This window comes from Marmota marmota, unplaced genomic scaffold, assembly GCF_001458135.2.
Source record: "Marmota marmota marmota unplaced genomic scaffold, marMar, whole genome shotgun sequence".
NCBI lineage: Eukaryota > Metazoa > Chordata > Mammalia > Rodentia > Sciuridae > Marmota > Marmota marmota.
In genome coordinates this window covers 16,506,468-16,528,666 of record NW_025999960.1, presented here as the reverse complement: position 1 = coordinate 16,528,666, position 22,199 = coordinate 16,506,468, and the positions used below count along the sequence as shown (strand labels likewise).

General features: G+C 36.5%; 1 protein-coding gene across 5 annotated transcripts in view; it reads right to left on the bottom strand.

The window, feature by feature from the left end:
- Positions 1-22,199, bottom strand: part of Dip2b (disco interacting protein 2 homolog B) — a 232,086-nt gene that overhangs the window by 42,302 nt on the left and 167,585 nt on the right. For all 5 annotated transcript variants that reach the window (XM_048802722.1, XM_048802724.1, XM_048802723.1 and 2 more), the window contains 11 exons: positions 20,929-21,031; positions 19,697-19,761; positions 17,394-17,487; positions 16,763-16,882; positions 15,401-15,515; positions 14,708-14,847; positions 13,900-14,036; positions 10,091-10,171; positions 7,309-7,436; positions 5,465-5,579; positions 1,190-1,391 (listed from right to left, as the gene is read on the bottom strand). In XM_048802722.1, coding sequence (XP_048658679.1) covers positions 1,190-1,391; positions 5,465-5,579; positions 7,309-7,436; positions 10,091-10,171; positions 13,900-14,036; positions 14,708-14,847; positions 15,401-15,515; positions 16,763-16,882; positions 17,394-17,487; positions 19,697-19,761; positions 20,929-21,031 — 1,300 coding nt within the window. The remainder of the gene's footprint in view (positions 1-1,189; positions 1,392-5,464; positions 5,580-7,308; positions 7,437-10,090; positions 10,172-13,899; positions 14,037-14,707; positions 14,848-15,400; positions 15,516-16,762; positions 16,883-17,393; positions 17,488-19,696; positions 19,762-20,928; positions 21,032-22,199) is intronic.

Below are 22,199 nucleotides of genomic sequence, written 5' to 3'. Positions count from 1 at the left end.
AGAGCAGGGTATATTAACATCTTTTTTTATATTAACATTTTTTTTCTAATTAGTTATACATGACAGCAGAATGCATTTCATTTCATTGTACACAAATGGAGCATAACTTTTTATTTCTCTAGTTGTACATGATGTAGAGTCACACCATTTATGCAATCATACATGTCACCTAGGGTAATGATGTCTGTCTCATTCCACCATCTAATATCCTGATGATGGCAATATTCTAGAGTCACAGGCTTACTTTATACATTATGGTACATCATGTTTCTCTTTCAGCAAAAGCTGTCTCACAGAAATATAATTAAATGTCACACCTTCCCTTCTCTTTCTAATTCTCCCACAGTCATCTTTTCTCATTTGGAGGCTGATACATAATGTTGTGTGTATACATACACATGTGAATAATCGGCAGAGGCCAGACTTTGGCTTTCATGTGTTTCAGGCATTCACATGAAACTAGGAGCCTTAAAACGAAAAAAGTATCAATGAAATGTAATGATTTCATGTTGGATTTATCTTTTTTTTTTTTTTTAAACACTGGGAGCATGCGTGAGGCAATGGGTTTGATCCTCAGCACCATATAAAAATTAACAAATAAAATAAAGGCAGTCTGCCCATCCACAACTTTAAAAAAAAAAAAAAAAAAAAAAAGATTCTACTCCTCAGATGTATTACAGACCCAACTCAGACCCTAACAGCTGAAAAGAAATGAGGCATGAATCTAGGTAAGAGACTCTCAACAGAAAGGCAGTATGCCATCATGTTTCAAAGAAATTTTAGTCGCATGAAGTGTGAATTTCAGTTCTGCCACTAACTAGCTATGTGAATTTTATTATTCACAGCTGATGGTAAAGTTTTAGGATCATATATGTAAAATGCTTAGTATTTGACATTTAGGAAGCACTCACTAAATACCAGCTGTTCTTGTTATCAGAATCTTCTCTTATAGAATTGCCTTTATTCTAGTTCTACCAGAGGGATTCTGATCATCTTGACTCATACTTTATACCCAGGAGAACTCTGAAGAGGGGACAGGAGTAAACCCAAAGAAGCCTATTCTGTAGGGTCTCAAACTTCCTTGCTTTTGGTCAGCTGATGCAATTCATGAGTTACTGGTCTTTGTAATGTCTAACTCTAAACAAAGAATCATTCTGAGAGACTTATTGATTGTAAGCTAGCATATTACCTGGTTGCTTTTGCCGAGGTTTTGGCAAATTCGTCACACAGGTGTGTGGGCACATGAGGATATTGCAAGGATGTAAAGATCCTTCCAGAAAAAGCTGTTTCGTCTGAGATATATGAATCCCTCCTAGTGGAGTTTTTGGCAATGTATTGGCAGGCACCAGAGCAAGACAATAAACTCCCACTTGATGAATGCTATCAATTGCCTAGAAAAATATGAAGAAAATATTCAGTGAGGTTATTTTTACTACAATAGACACGATCTTGACACGATCCATTGTTTTACTGTAGGGTTTTTCTTTATCCACTCTAGGTCTAGAATGATTGATCATTAAGCTCTCATATAACTGAAGATCTAAAGATAATCATTATGATCCCGTATATCTTTCAACTATAACAGAAATTAACAGAAGAGAGATTATATACAATCTAAATAGAGGTGGATACTCTTTACCAGATTCAGTATGTTCCCTTTTAAATGATAATGTCAAAACCTTGAGAATTTGTTTTGGTTTTAAAAACCTCTGTCCTGTACAACACAGCTTAATTAAATAGGGACAAAGTTAATTATTAGGAAAACAAGACACTCTCTAAACCGGCCCCCACTTAAGTGATCCACCATGATACCGAAACTACACTGTACAGAACATTCAGGGAAGGCCCACAGTGCAATGAGCACTGGAGACCACACACTACACTCAGTGCACTCAACTCCCGACCATGTCACTGGATGCTTACTGAAAGTCAACTGTACTGATTTCTACACTATTCATGACAGCTATTCTATTCTAGTTACTATGTTCACATTGTTTAATTAGATGTTATATCAATTGATCAGATATAAATGCAAAAAGAATGAAAGAGTTATTAGGCTTTTGTAAAGACATATTAAAGGTGAGCTCCTAAAAAACTACTGCTGATAGGTAAGGCAAGTTAATCCAAAAAGTACAAATTATCTATTCAAGTTACCTTTCCAATATACCTATGTTCTCATTCCAACTTAAGGAAATTAAACCAGAAACTAAAGATATGCATTTGGGTATAGTTTATGAAAGTAAGTTATCTGGAACCCAAACTGGTGCACTCATACATACTATTCTACATCCAATGAACAGACATTTATGCTTTGTGTTAAAATGTAATACTTAAAGAATATCTAAACTATTCTTTTTGTTTGTTTGTTTTTTAATATTTATTTTTTAGTTATCAGCAGACACAACATCTTTGTTTGTATGTGGTGCTGAGGATCGAACCCGGGCTGCACGCATGCGAGGCGAGCGCGCTACCGCTGAGCCACATCCCCAGCCCCTAAAGTATTCTTTATGATTGTCTGCTTTAAAATCTTATTATAATTATTATTTTTACAGAGCTATTTATTTATGGTATGGATTGAATCCAGGGGCACTTAACCACCGAGCCACATCCCCAGCCCTTTTTATATTATACTTTGCAACAGGGTCTTGCTAAGTTGCTTAGGGTCTCACTAAGTTCCTGAGGCTGACTCTGAACTTTTGATCCTCCTGTCTCAGCCTCTGTAGTTCTTGAAATTTCAGTGTGCCACCATGCCCAACTACTTATTTTATTTATTGAGATAGGATCTCACTATGTTACCCAGGCTGGTTTCAAACTCCTGGGCTCAGGTGATCAGTTCTTCTTTCTTTATTATCCTTAGTAGCTGGGACTACTGGTATGTATCATCAGGCTCAGCTTAAACTACCTTTTAAAACTGAAAAACCATTAATATCATTTCTAAAATAGCAGTTAAGAAGCTTCTATTGGGGGCTGGGGATGTGGCTCAAGCGGTAATGCGCTCGCCGGGAATGCGCAGGGCGCTGGGTTCGATCCTCAGCACCACATAAAAATAAAATAAAGATGTGTGTCCACCAAAAACTGAAAAATAAATATTAAAAAATTCTCTCTCTTTAAAAAAAAAAAAAAAAGAAGCTTCTATTGTATTAATAAAGACCTTACAAAAAAGTACATATTTAGAAGGAAAATGGAGTGAGAGTTATAATAAAGGTCAGTTATAAAAGATGGACAAGAAAAAAAATGGACAAGGCCTTTTATTAAAAAACAACTTAAAAAGGGCAAAGGAATAGATTTGAAACTCATATTCCTCAGACTATCTTACAAGCCAAAACTGAGAAATAGAAAGTCTGGTAGTTCTTAAGTTGCTGTCTTTTCGAATAAACAAAAAGTTAGCAAATGTATTGTAATCGGTCTAGTAAATCATCTACTGATCACCTTTCCTTAGCAGGTGATGAGTTAGATACCTCATATTTAGATTATACCCAAACATGGAATTAAGCCACCTTTGGCCTCTAACCTCTGTGGTATCCTTTATCATTCACTATGGACCCAAATGTCTAAACTGAGAAATCACAAAGGCTGGGAAGATAATGGCCTCTCACTTCATATACAAATCAGATCTCAAATGACTTTTATAAGCATTTGGACTGGTAATTCCTAAATTTGCTTTCCAGGGAAAAATTAAAATTATTTTGGGAAATTTCAGTTATATTCACTTTTATATAATAGAAAAAATTTATAATTCATAATATTCTACCATTATGCTCCAATGTTCATTCTGAATAAAACAAATAGGTTTGTGTTTGTTTGAAAACATGAATGGTAAGAAAATAATCTTCAAGTTTGCCCCTTAGCCATCTTCCAGAGCACAGCCCAGTCCTACATATTCTTTCCTATTTTATATTCAATAGATTTTCTTTTAAAAATTAGATTGAAAAGATTTTATATTTCTTTCTAAAATATTTTCTTTCATTTTAAATTAAACAAGTGTATGCCAGACCAGCTAATAATTCATAGATGTGTTTTGTTTTTGTGGTGCTGGGGTTTGAACCCAGGGCCTTGTGCATGCAAGACAAGCCCTCTACCAACTGAGCTATATTCCCAGGCCCCCAGTTGATAATTCAGAATCACAGACCCTGAGTTTAGAAAGAAATCTTAATAGTCACCAAGCCCTATCACTTTATCTCATGCTTGCATAATTTCTAGAATATTACTATTAACTGGCTGTTAATAAATCCAAATGCCTCAGACAGAAGTTACAAACACTGAGAACACTTCCAATAATATATAAGTTGTTATTACAAAGACAAGACAGTCTACACTTTTTTGGATCATCCACCTAACCAACAAATATTTACTGAGTCTAGTATGACAAGTGCTAGCACAATTATCAGCTCTGCAGACTGAGTAGTAAACAAAAGAGAAGTGTGGCCTTCATGGGATCTACAGCAGATGTAGAAAACAATAAATATAACTTTATATGGTGATAAATGCTGAGTGAAAAGAAGAGTGGGGAAACAGGAATTATACTGGGCATGGTGGTGCACGTCTATAATCCCAGCAACCTGGGAGGCTGAGGCAGGAGGATTGCAAGTTCAAAGCCAGCCTCAGCAACTTAGTGAGGCCTCGCTAACTTAGCCAGGCCCTATCTCAAAATAAAAAATAAAAAGGGCTAGGGATGTGGCTCAGTGGTTAAACACTCCTGGATTCAATCCCTGGTACAAAATAATAATAGAAATTTAAAAAGGAAATGTTACTTAAGATAGAGTGAACTTTTCAAATCTCCTTATTGGAGATAATGCTAAGAATCACCATCATTATTTACTGAATACAGGTATTACATACTTCAATTATCTCACTTAACTCCTTTCAATAGTTCTGTAAAACAGACATTTTATCCCCACTTTACATGTTAGGAGGTTCAGTCACTTGCCTAAGCACACATATCTGGTAAGGAGATTCAAATCTAAACGAAGAGTAGGGGTTTTCTGACCCTTCTAGCCTGCTCCCCACTAAAAACATCTCCCTTATACTGAGCCCTAAGCCATTCTCCTTCCCTCATGGTTTATCTCAATTAGCATCTCCTCTAACTTAATAATAATAATCATAATAATAATATCTATATTCACATTGAGGTGCCACTTATGGCATGTAGTAACACTATGAATAACTGCTGACAAGTGAATTGATTACTGTGTGGATGTATTTACATATAGACAGTTAATAGGTAGTAGGCATGGAAGAATGTGCTTAGGCAAGTCGGTTCAATTGTTCTTAGCAATGTGAGCAAAAAATGTATGTTATCCATAAGGAAAAATGTCATTATTTATCTGATTCTCGTAACAGTTACCTAGAATATCTGAGCAGTGACTGGCAAGAAAAAAACTAAGATGGCAAAACTGTTTCATTGCAGCAAGTGCTAAAGCAGGGGTGGCAGCCTCTTCAGACTGAACAAAGCCCATGTGCTCACCTGCAGCACCCGGCTCATCCACTGGAAGCTGTCTTCTTCAGAGGCATCGGGTCTTTGTTCCGCAACCACCACAATGCGCTCGTCATAAAATACAGACACAGAAAACACAGCAATTCTAAGAGAGACAGATCAAACACATCAGACTCCCTTTACAACCAATCCTACTTGCTTTGCTTAACTGGAATTACAGAGTGGAAACATCCCCCCACACCACCCAGAAAAAAAGCAGTTCAGAAAAGACAATGTGCAATCATTACCACCACAATGAGGACGGATTCATTCAAAAACAAGTATTAAGCACCACTTTCATGAATGGTAAAGACATAGTGGTAATAAAGACACAGATCCTGTCTTCATGGAGTGTATGTGTTAGAGACAGAACAAACCAACAAATATATAATAATGCCATGTTGCGATGTGCACTAGAAAGCACACTGGGGCAGGGCCCGGGTAGAGTGGTATGCAGGTGGTTGGGAAGCGCCTCCCTGGGGAGTGGACACTGGAGCAGAGACCTGAATGAGGTGAGGACGCGAGCCACACGAAGATCTGGAGGAAGAGGATTCCAGGCAGAAGGAACGGAAAGCGAAAAAGTTCTGAGGTAGGGACGAACTTGGCAGGTTTGAGGAACAGCAAGAAGGCCAGTGTGCCTGGAGCAAAGTGGTGAAGCAGAGAGCAGGAGGAAAGTCAGACACAGGCAAGGGCAGATCATGGAGGCCTGGGAGGCTGAAGGAGGGAGGATGGATTTGGTTTTGAGTGAGGTCTCCGCTCAAATGTCCCCTTACTAGTGAGGCATTCCCAGACCACCTCATAAACTAGCAAGGCCTCCATCCAAGTGTTTTTTCTCCACAACACTTACCACCCACTCACATGTTATCTAGTTCCCTGTTTACTTGGTCACTATTTCTCACAATGAGAATGTGAGGGCAGAGACCAAGGCAGGGACTTAGTCTATTTTGTTCACCACCACAGCTGAATCATCTAAAACAGTGGCACATGGTTGGCATCCAATGAATATTTGTTGAATGAATGCATGAAAGAATGGGAAGCCACAGGAGAGTTGAATGTGGTGGTTCACCTGCCTCTCTTTCTTCCATCCTTACCTATTTATTTAACATCTACTAAGTGTTAGGCACTGTACTGAGTGCTCGGAATGTAACTATGACCAAAGATAAAAGGTCTACCCTATGGAATTCATATCTCATAGGAAGTTATATACCATTACCAAAAAAACACATTTCAGGAACCAGTTTTTCCTTTTGGTTTCATTAATCTGTCTTATTTCTTAAAAAAAAAAAAAAAACTAAAGGGACACCAAGATTGCTATGCAAATATATGCTTATGATTATAAATTGCTAAATAAGACATTAACTACTCAAATGTAGCAAATATGTGGACTTGCATTAATAAGCAAAGATACCTAACTGCCCAAAGGATTTGAAATTATCAGCAGTTATGTGCTATGTCAATCTCCACATTAAATAGTATAATAATTTAATTAGAAACAAGAAAAATAATTGCTAGATATAAACTATGGAGCAACATCTATCTCCATTAGTTTGAATGGCGTTACTGTATTGAAGAAATGTAGGAAGTTTGAAGTTTTAAAATTCTTCTCTTACAGGATTGAACAGACAGTAATAATTAAAGTCTGAAATATATAGGATACAGTTATATCTTATTCCTTAAATTATAGCCATAAAAACAGATGCTGTGAGATATATATTCAAAGGCAGGCTTCTGCTATGTTTAACAGAAAAGTCCCCATCACTTAAAAAGAGAATCTACAGAAAACCACTCAAAGCACTGCTTTACAAGCATTAATATTTAAAACCTATACTACTTACCTTCCTCTATAAACAGTCTTTATGGACTCAACAGCCAATCCAGTAGCAACAATGTCATCAGCATTATGTCTTCGACCACTAACCATCAGTAATCCGTCCATTTTTCCAACCACAAACACCAAGCTACCCTGAAAAGTTAACAATAATTTACTCTGGTTCTCATATTTTGAACAGTAAAACATACTTTACTTCCTGCTTTGAAATAAATCTCATCAAAAAATAAGAGACACTCTTGCCTAAAAATGTAGTACAGCCCTGGGTTCAATCTGATCCTATACACACACACACTTAGTCAATCAATCTGCATATCTATATACACAGATAATAGATATGGAGATAGACATAGATACACACAGATCTATATATACACATATATATTTATATCTATAGGATATATAGCTATATAAAGATACAGATACATAGGAAAGAAAACAATGTCATATTTTATGGATTTTTTTTTCTTTCACAAACAACACTGGGGATTAAATCCAGGAGCACTCCTCCACTGAGCTACATCCCCAACTCTTTTCATTATAGGACAAGGTCTCACTAAGTTGCCCAAGATGACCTCAAACTTGATATCTTCCTGCATCAGTATCCCAAATATCTGGAATTTCAGGTGTATACCACTGGGCCCAGCTCATATTTCATGGATTTTAAATAAAGTTTTTCACCCTTTGACATCTCTGAAATCAGTGGGGGAAATCAGTGGCATCTTATATCCAATAGGGTCTGGCAATATATAAGAAGGGAATTTGTTCTAGGATTCCACATAGGTACAGTTTATTTTCCCAGCCACAGTATGTATTAGTTCATCTTCTGTATCTATTCAAGGATTGAACGCAGAGAAGAAAAAAAATACATTTACTACTAGAATTTGGAGGAGATCAAAACTGTTTTAATATGAGAATGATTGTTTCATATTTATAAGGGTAATGATATCTCCATTTGAGATGATTAGAAACAGGCTAATAAAAGTCTGTAATAAAATAAAATAAAAGTCACTGTAGGAGGTTTTCTCTTCCAGTAAGAAAACCAAACAGCAGGAAACTACCTTCAAAGCACCCAAAGCATCACTGTGCAAACGCTCTGCCCAGACCTATCTGTAGTAAATTAACTTTCCTCATTCATTACAGAATTCCTAAGTGTTTTGGTCTACATACACATGTTCAATGATCTAGTAGCTATCTCCTCACATGAAATCACTTGTTGACTTACTAAAGCACAGTGTACTGCCTTATACTGACTGGACTAAGCAGTAAGACAGAACCTTTATGCTCAAGAAGCTAATGAACCATCCTAGGTATCAGAGAAGAACCAGCCATTTCTAATACAGTCTGAAAGTTTTGGTATTGGTGAGTAAATAATGAAAAAGTGCCAGACCCCCAATCTCTGTCTCTCCATTTTCACATTAAGACAATTTTTAGCTGGGCATAGTTGACAAAAATGAAGATAGCATTTCAGCCCCTCTTGTAGGTAGATGGAGCCATGGGACTGGTGTAGATCAATAACATATAACTGGAAGACCTGCACAGCAGTTTTAAGGAATCTTCCTTAGGAGGATAAGGCTACATTGTTTCCTTTGTTTCTTGGAATGCAGATGTGATAGATGAAATTCCATCCTGGACCTCTTAGTGGAGCAATAAGCTAAAAGGAGCTGAGTCTTTGAGAATTTCTTGGTGTTGAGTAAAGAAATCCAAGACAGCAGGTATATATTACTATTTCTAGGAAAATGTTTCTCCTAGACCTATGCCTTCTCCTCCACCCCCCAAAAATGGTAGGGAAGAAATAAAATAAAGTTAGATCTTCTCTTCTATAACTTCTCTTCTATAACTTACAGCATTAAGAGAAGAAAGAAAAGTATAGGAGATTTAGAGATAAATGGAGGATATAGCTTCGCTAGGATAATGACTATTACTTACAAAATAAAATCCTAATTTCCCATTTCATCATGCAATGTCCCTTCCTTGTGACCTGGCTCTCTGCCATACTGTGGGTACATGAAGCTCACCATGAGCCCTTTGAGGACAAGCTTTTCCTGTCCTAATTGTCTCTGTAAACCTGGTGCCTTATAAATACCATTTACTAAATAACAAATAGTTTTCACTCAAAGAATTTACTATTATACTCAATGTGTACTGATAATTTGTATGAAAATGTTTTCTAATGCTATACATTATGGTTTACCTTTACTACTCACTGGGTGTATGTGTGTATTTTGCTGGAAACTGAATCCAGGGCCTCAGGAATGCCAGTAAGTGCTCTATCACTAAGCCATAAGGCCCACCCCTACACCTTGGTACTGAAGCATACTTTTTCCAGCACTCCTTTAACTCATTGCAACAAGTTAACCAAATCAAAGAAAGAAAGCAAGAGTAAGTGCAGTGAATTTTCAAGATAATGTTTTAGTCTGACAGAGTCAACTAACTTTGGTAATAGAAACAATAGTCATTAGTTATTTATGACTTTTATTTTTTGGATACCTAAGATAGAACCTAGGCATATTTAACCACCAAGCTACATCCCTAACCCTTTTTATTTTGAGACAGGATCTTGCTAAGTTGCTGAGGTTGGCTTTGAATTTCTGACTCTCCTGCCTCAGTCTCCTGAATCACTGGGTACCTGGCTTCAAACGTTATGGCATTCTTAAAAGAGCTGCTCTAAATAGAAGCTAAGTGGCAATGTAACACCCTTGGTATAATCGGAATTTGTTCTGTACTGTGAATTAATGACCAAATATTTCAATCAGATGTATCCAAATCAACATGAAAGCATTACTTACTGGCCCTACAAACCCTAGCAATCCTGACCGGATGAATGGTACATCTCCAACAGGAGAGCCTGCAGAATTCACTGGAATCACCTAAAAGACAGAAGGAAAAAAATGAAAAGCTGCTTTTTCTTAGAAAATGTATTTGAGTTTTAAAAAGTCTCTTTAAAAAATTCAGAACAGTTAACACATACTTGTTGAAAAACTAACATTATATAATGAATCCAGTAATTCCATCTTCCGCTTTTTCACAATGTTAGGGATCAAACTGAAGACCCCGTGTATGCTAGGCAAGTAAGTGCTCTATCTGAGCTACATCTTCAGCCCAATCCCATTTCCTTAAGTGATAAACACTTATAATTTGTTGTTTATCTCTCCAAACTTTTAAAAGGTATATTAACATTTTTTTAAAAGGGCTCATATTATATATAACTTTATTTTGGTGGGGAGTACTAGGAATTGAACCCAGGGGTATTTGATTTCTGAGCCACATCCCCAACCCTCTTTATTTTGAGACAGGATCTTGTTAAGTTGCTTAGGGCCTAAGCTGCTGAAGCTGGTTTTGAACTTCTGATCCTCCTGCCTCAGCCTCCTGAGTCGCCGGGATTACAGGCATGGTGCCTCCAGGCCTGGCTTATATCATTTTTTCTTCATATGCTTTTTCATACAATATATCTTGGATATCTTCCAATTTGGCAATAACTGATCTAGCCTACTTTGTAAAATAGCTCCATAGAATACTATTTCATAGGGGATAGGACAACATAGTCCTTGGAATCTTTGCCATCTACCAGAAAGGTAGAGTGTGGGCAAGTTCCTCGTCTTTTCTGAAACTCAAGAGTTTCAGTCAGAAAACAAAACTCTCAATGCCTCTATATATAGGCTTAGAGTAAATATTAAGGAATGTGAACAAATTTTTCAGAGATAAGCACAGTGCCTAACTTAGAGTCAGTTTTCAGGAAATCCTAACTATCAGAATGCAATATAGTTTTTTATGGGTAGGTAGGTCATCTTAATTTTTTAATATAATAAACAATGCTTTAACGAATACTACTGTATATGTTTTTATGCATTTGTACAAGTTTTCAATTCTCATAGACTGTCCTACGAAATTTGTATCAATCAGTATCACCAATGCCATACTGGAATGTTTATTTTCCCCATAGCCTACTTAATACTATGTGTTATCCATTTTCCCAAACTTTGCCATTCTGGCACAAAGGGATATACATTTTATTGTTGTACTGTGGATTGAACCCAAGGCCTTAAGCATGTCGGCAAATAATCTCACTGAGTTACATCCCCAGCATTTTTTATTTTATTTTGAGACAAGTTCTCACTATATAGTTGCTGGGATTATAGGCGTAAACCACCATGCCTGCTTCCCTTTATTTTTTAATTGCATTTCTTTATTAATAATATGGTTAAATTTCTTTTCCTTTGTTTGCTAGCAATTCTAATTTATTTTGTAAGTAGTATTTTCACATAAATTTTCTTTTTTCTAACTGATTTTTCCTCCTAGTACTGGGAATTGAACCCAGGGGAGCCATATCCTGAGCTCCTTTTTATTACTTTTTTTAAATTTTGAGACAGGGTCTTGATAAATTGCTCAGGCTAGACTCTAACTTGTGATCCTTCTGCCTCATCCTCCAAGTTGCTGGGAATACAGGTATGTGCCACCATACCTGGCTCCTCTTTAATTTTTAAGACCTTTTTGTGTAGAGGGAACAAATACATGAGTTAATATTTGTTGAGTACTTACCATATGCCACACACAAGTTTACCTGCTTTATTACAGTATGTTAAACGCACAATATAGTATTATTATTTCCACTTTACAGATGAGAAAATGAGGTACAGAGTTTCATTTGCCACAAATCAAACAGCAAGCACATGGCAGTGATGGAAAATTCATTATTTGTTCTAACATATTATGAATGTTTTCTCCCCAGAATTTTATCTTTAAAATACATTTTTACTTTCTGACTAATCATTACTAGATCTTCTGGTCTAGTGAAATATCAGTAACTTTGAAAAACTCTTAGGATTTAAATCTAAGATTTTAGCTAAAAAAAAAAAAATGGAAATTTTAATTTATAAAGCCAAGGAAGTAGCTTCTCCTTTTGTGATTAGGACTTTATTCTACTTTGCTATTATTACATTTATACTGGGGGTTTTAAAATTTCTTCGTTACTTTGGTCTTATCACTTTCATGTTAAGTCTTGAGAATTCTGGTTAGGCAACTGCCATGTAGGAAAGGTAATAAAATAATAAAGGCAATAAAATAAATAAAGTATTATTAGTACTTTAAATCACTGATGAAGGATCTTGTTTTTAGCAAAGAAAATTCAATGAAGAAAATTTTAGGCAATGGGAACATGTAGTCCAAGCACTTAAAAACAGGAGAAATAGGGGTGAGGGATGTAGCTTAGTGGTAGAACATATGCTTAACATGTATGAAGCTTTAGGTTCAATTCATACCACCAAAATTTTAAAAAATGAAATAAAAAGAAATAGAGATTTAAAATAAACATAAACTCCAGAGAGGTAATAAGTCACCCATGAAAGTAAACAAAGAAACTGGCAGTAAACATATACTTGAAGAGTTCACTAATACCCACTCCTGTCAACGTGAACCAACTGGGCACAACCTTTACAGGCAGGTCAAAAACATAGTACTGATAATGATAGTAACGGACATTTAATGAATGACACTATACCATTTTAGGCTGTGTAGATGCCAAGATGACAGTCAGCCCCCAGGCACCACAGCACAGATAACAGAGATATATTTCGTATAGGTGATACTCTCTCACTACTGATATCTGTTGGTACATAAGTACATGTACTGATTCTTGAATGTGTCATAAGCACACATACTGATTCTCACAAGTGTCCTGCCATCTTGAGAATCACTAGTCTATATTATAGGAAAAATATTCAAAGGATTGAAAATGGGCAGTACTCATGTAAGCCCTATCTACTGTGAAGGGCAAATAGCCCATCAACTCAACATCTCTGGTCCCTAAAGCTCCTCTAAGGCAGGTTAATCCTAATTAAGAAATACAGCCAATTACCACTGCTGTGATTTCTAGGCTGACCAGGTGAACATCTCATTATGACTTGGCTTCATAGGCCAAACAGCCTGCATGAAAGCAATGTGCTATTCAGCTAGAAAGTGCTAGCTAAACTAGAAGGTAAGCTCTACTAAGAGCTTTGTTTTGTTTCCTAATGTACTCCAAGCATTAGAATAGTGCCAGACACATAAAAGTTGCTCAGTAAATATCAGTCTAACTCTAAGATTGAAAAACATGAGCAATTTTGATCTCCACAACAGGACAGTTCTTCAATTTTAATCAGTGATCTGACACAGCATATGCTACTTTACTCTTAAAAATTAAACTTTTGAGCTTATAAAGCTCAAACTATAGCAAATTCACCAGAATGAATTTTTGTGAGGCTTCTTTTCCTTTATTTATCTAACAGATACACAACAGCACCTCCTATGTGCCAGAAGCTGATCTAAGTACTTTATAAACATTAACTTACTTAGTTATCAAAATAGCCCTATGAAGGAGGGACTATTATCACTTACATTTTAAGATAAAGAAACTGGGACACAAAAGAAGCTAAAATGACTCATGCAAGGTCAGTCAGAAAGTGGTAGAGCCAGGATTTGACCATAGGCATCTAGCTCCAGAATACACAATACTCCCAGAATACACAATACTCTCAACTACTATGTTCTCCTATGTCCCATTAGCTAGAGTAACATGTGACCTCATCAAACATTTTCCCGATGAGATATTAACATCATGTACCTCAAATGTATTTTTGGTCACACCAGCAAGGCCAAAGTACATCATGCCTCCAGTTCTTGAGCTAACACAGATTTCTCCAATTTCATCTGTTTTGCACAGCTGGGGAGGTCCATCTGGCTTCACAATGCACATCATCCCTAATGCACAAAAAAATACAAGAGACAGAGACTCTGGAAAACCTTTGCAAAATAATGACTTTTATCCTGTAGGCCCAGGAAAGTTTCACATTTACTAAGTGGCATAAAGAATATCAAACAGGGGACTGAGGGATGTAGCTCAGTGGTAGAACACTTTCCTAATGTGCATGAGGCCATGAGTTCAATTCCTTGCACCATTTAACAAAAGGAATACCAAAAGAAATGGCAAAAATAACCCTGAAACTATCTGAAATTTAAGAAGGGTGACGTATTTAAAAATGACCACAAAGTTCAAAGAAATAGGTTAAATGAATTAAGTGTTATCCCTAGATAGGTCAAACTGAAATACTCATGGAAACAGTATGCACTAACTTTCTGACAGTTCCAAAGGCTTGGTAATTATAGTGAAAACCAGGCAACTCTGGTATCACTTAGAACTTAGCTTTTCATGTGAAGAAGTGTAATGGAAGCCTTCATAGTTGATAAGTAATATAATACTGTGGAACAGTCACCATATTTCTATCTAATTGACTGTTCAAGAGGCTTGAGAAATGAATTATGTTAAGTGCTGAATTTAGGATTCCTGGTTTTGAATCTCTTATGTTATCAGGCCCTACTATCTCTGATGACATATCTTTATGAAAACCTAAGTGGTGATCCCCACAACTTACCGCCAGGCATTACATGCCCCACATCCTGGACTGTCAGTGCTGAATTTTTATCTTCAGTATTGACCCGTATTACCCCATAGCTCAACCCATTCATTGAGAGAATGGCTCTTCCTGGCAAAGGAGCTCCTGGAACTCCAGGCCTGAAGAAAAAAAATAAATCAAATTTGGCAAATTAAATTATATCAAGAGAAAACTATGAATGTATAGAAACACAAATTTCCTTCGGCTACAAAAGAAATTCCATTTTTCTTTACCAAAAATATGCCAAATTTACATGTACAAAACATAGTCAACCTTCAGTCAGGTGAAAAAAGCAAAGTTTTAATTGGCTATTAAGCATATACTAATCTTGGGTATATTATAAATTTGTTTTTCTAAACTTATGCCATAATCAAGAATAGCTTATTTCTAGTCTAAAATGCTAACTAAAAATTCAGAAGAACAAAACACCACAAAAACAATTAATTCACATATATGAGATGAGTATAATAAAATTGTCAGTTTAGTGGTTATACTTTGGGCAACAGTGGGAAAAATAAATGAGATGCTTCCAACTATTTTACAAGTTACTATTTGCTTACAGGTTTATGAAGCTGAAAATTAGATAATATTCCTTTTTATCACCTGGTAAAAACTGCACATTTCACCCAAGTTGTAACACATATCAACAGGATCTGACATTGTGAATAGTACCTGCGAATTGCTACAGTCATGGCTTCGGCAGATGTAGCACATGGACAGATGGCCTCAGGTTTCAGTCCATGGCTTTGGAACAGACTCAGAAAGGCATCACAGGATGACACAGACCCTAATGGGGTGGAAAATATCAAATGAAAGCTGAAAACATAATTGTCATTATTGCATGAAACTCGTAAAGAGGGGGAAGCTGACATATTTGTTTCTCAAGAGAACTCACAAAGTACACCATTCACTCCATACATTTTTCTGCACCTGTGGGGTAGTCTGAACATGTCAATCAAAGGTTACTGACATTATTTATAAAGTTAGAACTTAGAATTAGACTATGCCTACCAAAGTAATCAATACCAGAGACAGCACTGTAGGCAACTTGCAGCCAGTTCCTAATTTAGAAACCCTTCCTGAATTAATTAGGATTGCCAATCTTGGCTTAGTTCTACCTTCTATGAGATATCCCTTAACTTTTGTCTTATTAAAGTTAATCCCATGTCTATATTTTAAATCAGGAGGATCAATGTAATTACTGATAAAAATCCACTTATGACAAAGAGTCAAATGCTTTACCTAATTCTACAGTATAGAGAAATAGGATTTTTGTGCTAACAAGGAAAAACAGGAGATAATAGTAAGATCTCTACAAGTTTTTGCAAACTCCTTTGGTGTGCTGCTTAGGAGAATTTATATAAAGTTCACATACTAGGTCATAACAAATAAACTTGGTAAATCTTATATCTAAGGAATACCCACAGTCACATGATAGAAAGAACACAAATGAACAAGGAGTGGTTTAAGTTTATAGATCCACTGCCAGCAGTGGTGGCATATGTGTGTAATTCCAGCAACTTGGGAAGCTGAGGCTAGAGGATTGTAAGTTCAAAGCCAGCGTTGGCAACTTAGTGAGGCCCTAAGCAACTTAACGAGACCTTGTCTCAAAAAAATAAAAAAAGGAGCTAGGCATGGTGTTCACATCTGTAATCCCAGCAACTCAGCAACTCAGGAGGCTGAGGCAGGAGGATTGCAAGTTTGAGGTCAGCCACAAAAACTTAGAAACTTAGCAAGACCCTGTCTCAAAATAAAAAATAAAAAAGGGCTAGAGATGTGGCTGAGTGGTTAAGTGCCGCTGGGTTCAACCCTAGGTATCAAAAAAAAATTTTAAATCTAGGTCACAGTGATGGTTGTGAAACTCCATGAAGATAACAAAAACACTGTATTGTACATTTTAAGTGAATGAGTTTTATGGTACATTAATTATATCTTAATATAGATGATAAAAAAAAAACTCTAAAAAAGGAACAAAAAAAACCTAACCCACCAAAGGAAAGGATATTCCTATGCCCACACAACAGAAATACTCACAGGGATTAGCTCCATCAGTTACAATTAACATTCGGAGAGAACTCAGGCTTACATCCCTTTGGTCCCGATGTGCCATCATAGCCCAGTGCAAGTCTCGACATTTTACTAAAGCTACTTTGGCTATAAATTCAAAGGGTTTAAATAAAGTTAGCATACACATTTGCTAAATTTGGTATATATTTAATATAAACACTATAATATAAACACTTCTATGAATTGGGGGGATCAAAAGTCTTACTTGAAGAAAATGACAAAGGTTTCAAACAGATTGTGCCAGCTACTCAGAGGAAGAAAGCACCACATTTAGACAACTGACAGATATGTAATTGTTGCTCACTGTGACCTCTGAACAGGTCACAGCATCCTAGCCAAGGAAATTTTGGACACCACTGCATGCAATATGTCTAATCTGGACTCAAACTTGTACAAATTCATCTAAATTCTTAAGAAAGAGTATCACTGAAATGAAATAGAAACATACCTAATTCTATAGTAACTGAGCTCTAACATTTGTTAAGTCACCAACACATAGAAATCTGTCTTTATAGGGGTAATGTAAAAACCCTTGAAGTTCCAGAAATTTTAATTCAACCAGCCACATAATTAAAGCTTAAATGCTGTCTGCATCTACCTTTGTGGGCATGGACTCTCTGGACCCAAGACAGAGGACAGGTCTTCATAACAGAGTAGGGTACACTAATTGTATGCATCTTATTCATTACATTCTGAAAAGCAAAGAAAGATAAAAGGCAATCAATATCAAATACATTAATTCAGTTAACAATTTTAATTACAGAAGTATTACTCAAACACAAGCTCTTTGAAAAACAAACTTTGAGATAATCAGGACAGGGTTGAACTTCCTTTGATACCTCCTCTTTAACCTGGTTCCCTCCTCTCTTCCCCAAAGATGATCACAATTATGAATTTGGTATATATGTATCCTTCCAGTCCTTTTCCAATGCGTGTGTGTGTGTGTATGTATGTATGTATGTGTGTATGTATGTATGTGTATATATATATGTATATACCTAAAGAAATATAAAGTATTTTAAATAAAAGGCATCATCGAATACCTCTATTTATAACTTGCTTTTTTCATCCTGTTTCAGAGGTAAATCTATGCAAATCAGTACAACAGTGCTACACAATTCTTTGTGAACTGTTGTGTAGTTCTTTTTTGTTTTGTTGTTTTGATGCTACTGGGGATTGAACCCAGGATGCTTAACCACTGAGCCATATCCCCAAACCTTTTTATTTTTATTTTGAGACATGGTCTGGCTAAGTTGCTGAGGGCCTCACAAAGTTGCTGAAGCTGGCTTTGAACTCTTGATCCTCCTGCCTCAGCCTCTGGAGTTGCGGGGATTATAGGCATGCACCAATACTTTTTCAGGCCATGGTAGATGTTTTTTAAATGTTAGAGATATAGTCAAAGTTCTCTCCAACCCATCAAATGCTTTTTTCATGCTCAAACTTGTCACATACCACAAAGAGGTGGGTGTTTTTTGTTTTGTTGTTTTTTGATAACAGGGATTGATCTCAGGAGCATTCAACCACTGAGCCACATCCCCAGCCCTATTTTGTATTTTGTTTAGAGACAGGGTCTCACTGAGTTGCTTTGATGGGGCTGGCTCTGAACTCATGATTCTTCTGTCTCAACCTCCTGAGCCACTGGGATCACAGGTGTGCTCCACTTGTGACCAGCAGAGTGGGTATTACAAAGCAAAAACATCATTTCTCCTGTTTCTCACAGGTGGCGAGACCTGTTCAGTGTTTGGTTAGACAAAACTGAGGGAATCAAGGGTCATGAAGTTTGGTGTCTCTTCTGCCACCCAAACCAAACATACTCAGATCCCCTGTGCCCAGAGACCCAGCTGGACAGAGTAACCAAATCCTAGTATTTAGATAGTATTTAGACTGGCCACCATGCTCACACCTAAGTGACCCAAAGAACCAAGACAGCATGTAAGATACCATTTCCTTCCTTCCTCAAGTTTCTAACTCTGGTGACAAAATTTGGTTTTAGAGAAAAGAGTGTTTATGGCTAATTCTTCACATTATGTACCTATCTTATACTTTGTATCACAGGAAGGAGATTCCCCTTAACTTCTCACAAAGTATTTTAACTTATGATTTAAAAAAAAAAAAAAAAAGGAAATGGAAAAGAAAAATAACAAGGCAGTAGGAACACTCATGGAATAAAGCTCTTCCTAATTTAGGGGATACAGGGTGACCTGTTCCTCAGACTTCATTTTCTACTCTCTAACTCTTATATATCTAAGTAAATTGGATGATGCTCCTTGAGTTCCTTTTCAACTCTAGGATCCCATATGTTTTCTCTCTCCAACATGTCATATTATGTAATGTAGCTTTCCCACATGATATATCACCTCTCTCTACCTCTATACCCCTAAATCTCTATATTGCTGACATTTATCTATCTTTCAAAGTCCAACTCAGCTGCTATCTCTTCCATAACAACTGCCTCAATGCTGAGGGACAGAAGGAAGTCATCTTTTTCTAACACTCATTGTTTCAGAGATAAATCTATGAAAATCAGTACAACAGTGCTACACAATTCTTTGTGAACTGTTTTATAGTACTGTTATGTAGTACTGTTGTGTAGTTCCCTTGTTTTGTTGTTTTGATGCTACTGGAGATTGAACCTAGGGGTCCTTAGCCACTCATAGCATGTCACCTATTTCTCTATTATAGAAAGTATCCCCATCTACCATATTACTTTCTTCTTTAGTTGGAGCATGTAGCTTATGCATAGCAATCTTCAATACATTTTGTGCAACAGAAAGGTTAGACGTGCTCTAGAATATATTATTCATCTTTTGGGGGCTTAAATACCAAAGAAACACAGAGGTAATCTATGGCTTTAACATTAAGTATAACTTACACTAAATGCCTTAATTTTAAGTAGCTTACCGCAAACATGCCATGCCACAGCCCAGCATCCTTCTTGAAGTCTAAAACATTAACGACTGTTTCTCCTAAAATAGGAAAAAAAGAGAGAGAGAGAGAGAGAGAGAGAGAGAGAGAGAGAACACAAAGAAACAATCTTTAATGTTAAGCAGCAAAATCATGTCACTTGCCTCTACTAAACAACTGATTTAGTGCTTTTAGAGAACTGATTAAGAACTCTCAGGGTCTTCTGACTGTGTGAGGCCCCCTCAAACTAGCTGGAGGACTGATAACAAGGTGATGTTACAGGGTCACAGCAGACACTAGAAATTCCTGATCACTTAGGCACTTCTTCCAGGAGATTTTTTTTCCTAATTTTATAAAGAACACATACTTAATTTTGGAAACTTTGGAATTTCCACAAATTTATGTAAAAACTTATGCTCTCTAGAGAAATAAAAACTGTGTCTGAGAGTGTATGTATGTATATATGTGTATGCATGCATATATACTCTATGTCTATACACACATAAACTTGTAGATAGAGTTACATATACATATCCAACATAACAAAATCAGTGTCCACAGCTCTATATCTACTTTTATTTTTTTCCACTTAAAAATAGCTTTAACATTCAGGAACATGCATTTTACTGCCACAGGGTATAATCCATTACATGAATGCATTATAATTTTATCAATCCCTATTTTGGGGCATTTTGATTACTACAATTATATACATTTTTTAATCAGATGAGAATACTGCTATAAAATGAACATACATTAATATGCTGCATTTTGCAAAAGGAAAATAAAACACAAAAGATTAATATGATAAAGAACATTCTAAAGCAAAGAGTAGTAATACAATATGTGTCAACATATCAAGTCTGACACTACAGAAACTTACTTGCATTTTAGTCTGTACTGTTTGGTTAGCCGAATTTTGACTCCAAATGTATAGGGGCCAATTCTCTACACTCAGGAAAATGGAGAAACCAGAGACCCCACTGCTAATAAACACTTGGTTTTAATTAGGGTTTTCTATTTCTGTACTCTATAAATCATGCTTTACATATTTGGTTTGCCCAGAATTTTAGTTCCTTCAAGTTACAGCATATTTGCAAACAAGAATGTGTATTAGAACATTTCCCTTTGAATTTGGTCATTAAAATGAATCCAATCACTAAGCACTCTGCTCACAATCACATGTTTTTGAGGCTAACAATGAGGGCAGTCATAAGATGAGGTCTGACCTTCAGAATAATTGCAGGCCTGTGACAGAGCTTGGCAGTGAGACAACATTGCAAGCCGGGACACTGTAACTCCCATTACACTCCCTTCTTTGCTTGTTTTATACTAGAAAAATAAAACACAAACAAAATATAAGAAACACAATAAAAGGGGTTACTTTAAATTACAAAACTAGAATCCAAAACCAAAACCCAGGTAAACATTCATAATGGGCTCAATTTAACTTACTGAATATAATTAATTAAGGCTATACACTTTGGATCCCAAACTCTACTCATAGAGTTTGGGGGATGACAAAGCTCAACAAATTTATGTATGAAAAAGACTTAAAAGTTTAATTACTCATAAGTGTGAAGTGGCTGCTAAAAAAGCCAAAAAGAAGTAATTTGAGCTGCATTAATAGAAGCACAATACCAAACACAGTTGTCCTCTGATATCCATGTGGGATTAGTTCCAAGACTCTACTCACATACCAGAAACTGAAGATACTCAGTTTCTTATATATAAAATGACATAGTATTTGCACATAACCTGGTTCTTCTGCCTGTAGACTTTATCTCTTCTCTAGATTACTTATAATATCTAATACAATGTAACTGTTAAATAAATAGATGTTATATTGTTTTGATAGGGAATGATGACAAGAAAAAAGTCTGAGCCAGAAGAATCCCAAGTTTGAGATCAGCCTCAGCAACTTAGTGACACCCTGTCTCAAAATAAAAAGATTAAAAGGACTGGGGAAGTGCTCAGTTGCCTTGAGTTGCTCAGGCTGGCCTTGAACTTAAAATCCTCCTGCCTCAGCCTCCTGAGTTAGCTATCAGCTTTATTGATGTTAAATCAAAAGGACATTTTGCAGCCAAGCATGGTGGCAACATGCCTGTCATTGCAGTCACTTGAGAAGCTGAGGCAAGAGGAGTGCAAGACCACTCTTGGCAACTGAGCAAGATCCTGTCTCAAAAATAAGAAATAAAAAGGGCTGGGAGGACAGGTACAGTGGGTGCACGCCTGTAATCCCAGCGCTCAGGAGACTGAGGAAGGATTGCAAGTTCAAAACCAGCCTCAGCAACAGCTATGCGCTAAACAACTCAGTGAGACCCTGTCTCTCTAAATAAAATACAAAAAAGCGCTGGAGATGTGGCTCAATGGTTGAGTGCCACCAAATTCAACTCCCAGTACCAAATAAAGAGGTGAGTCTGGGAGACTGGGGATGCAGCTCAGTGGCAGAGTACCTATGGGTTTAATCCCCAGTCCTGTTAAAAAAAAAAAAAAAAAA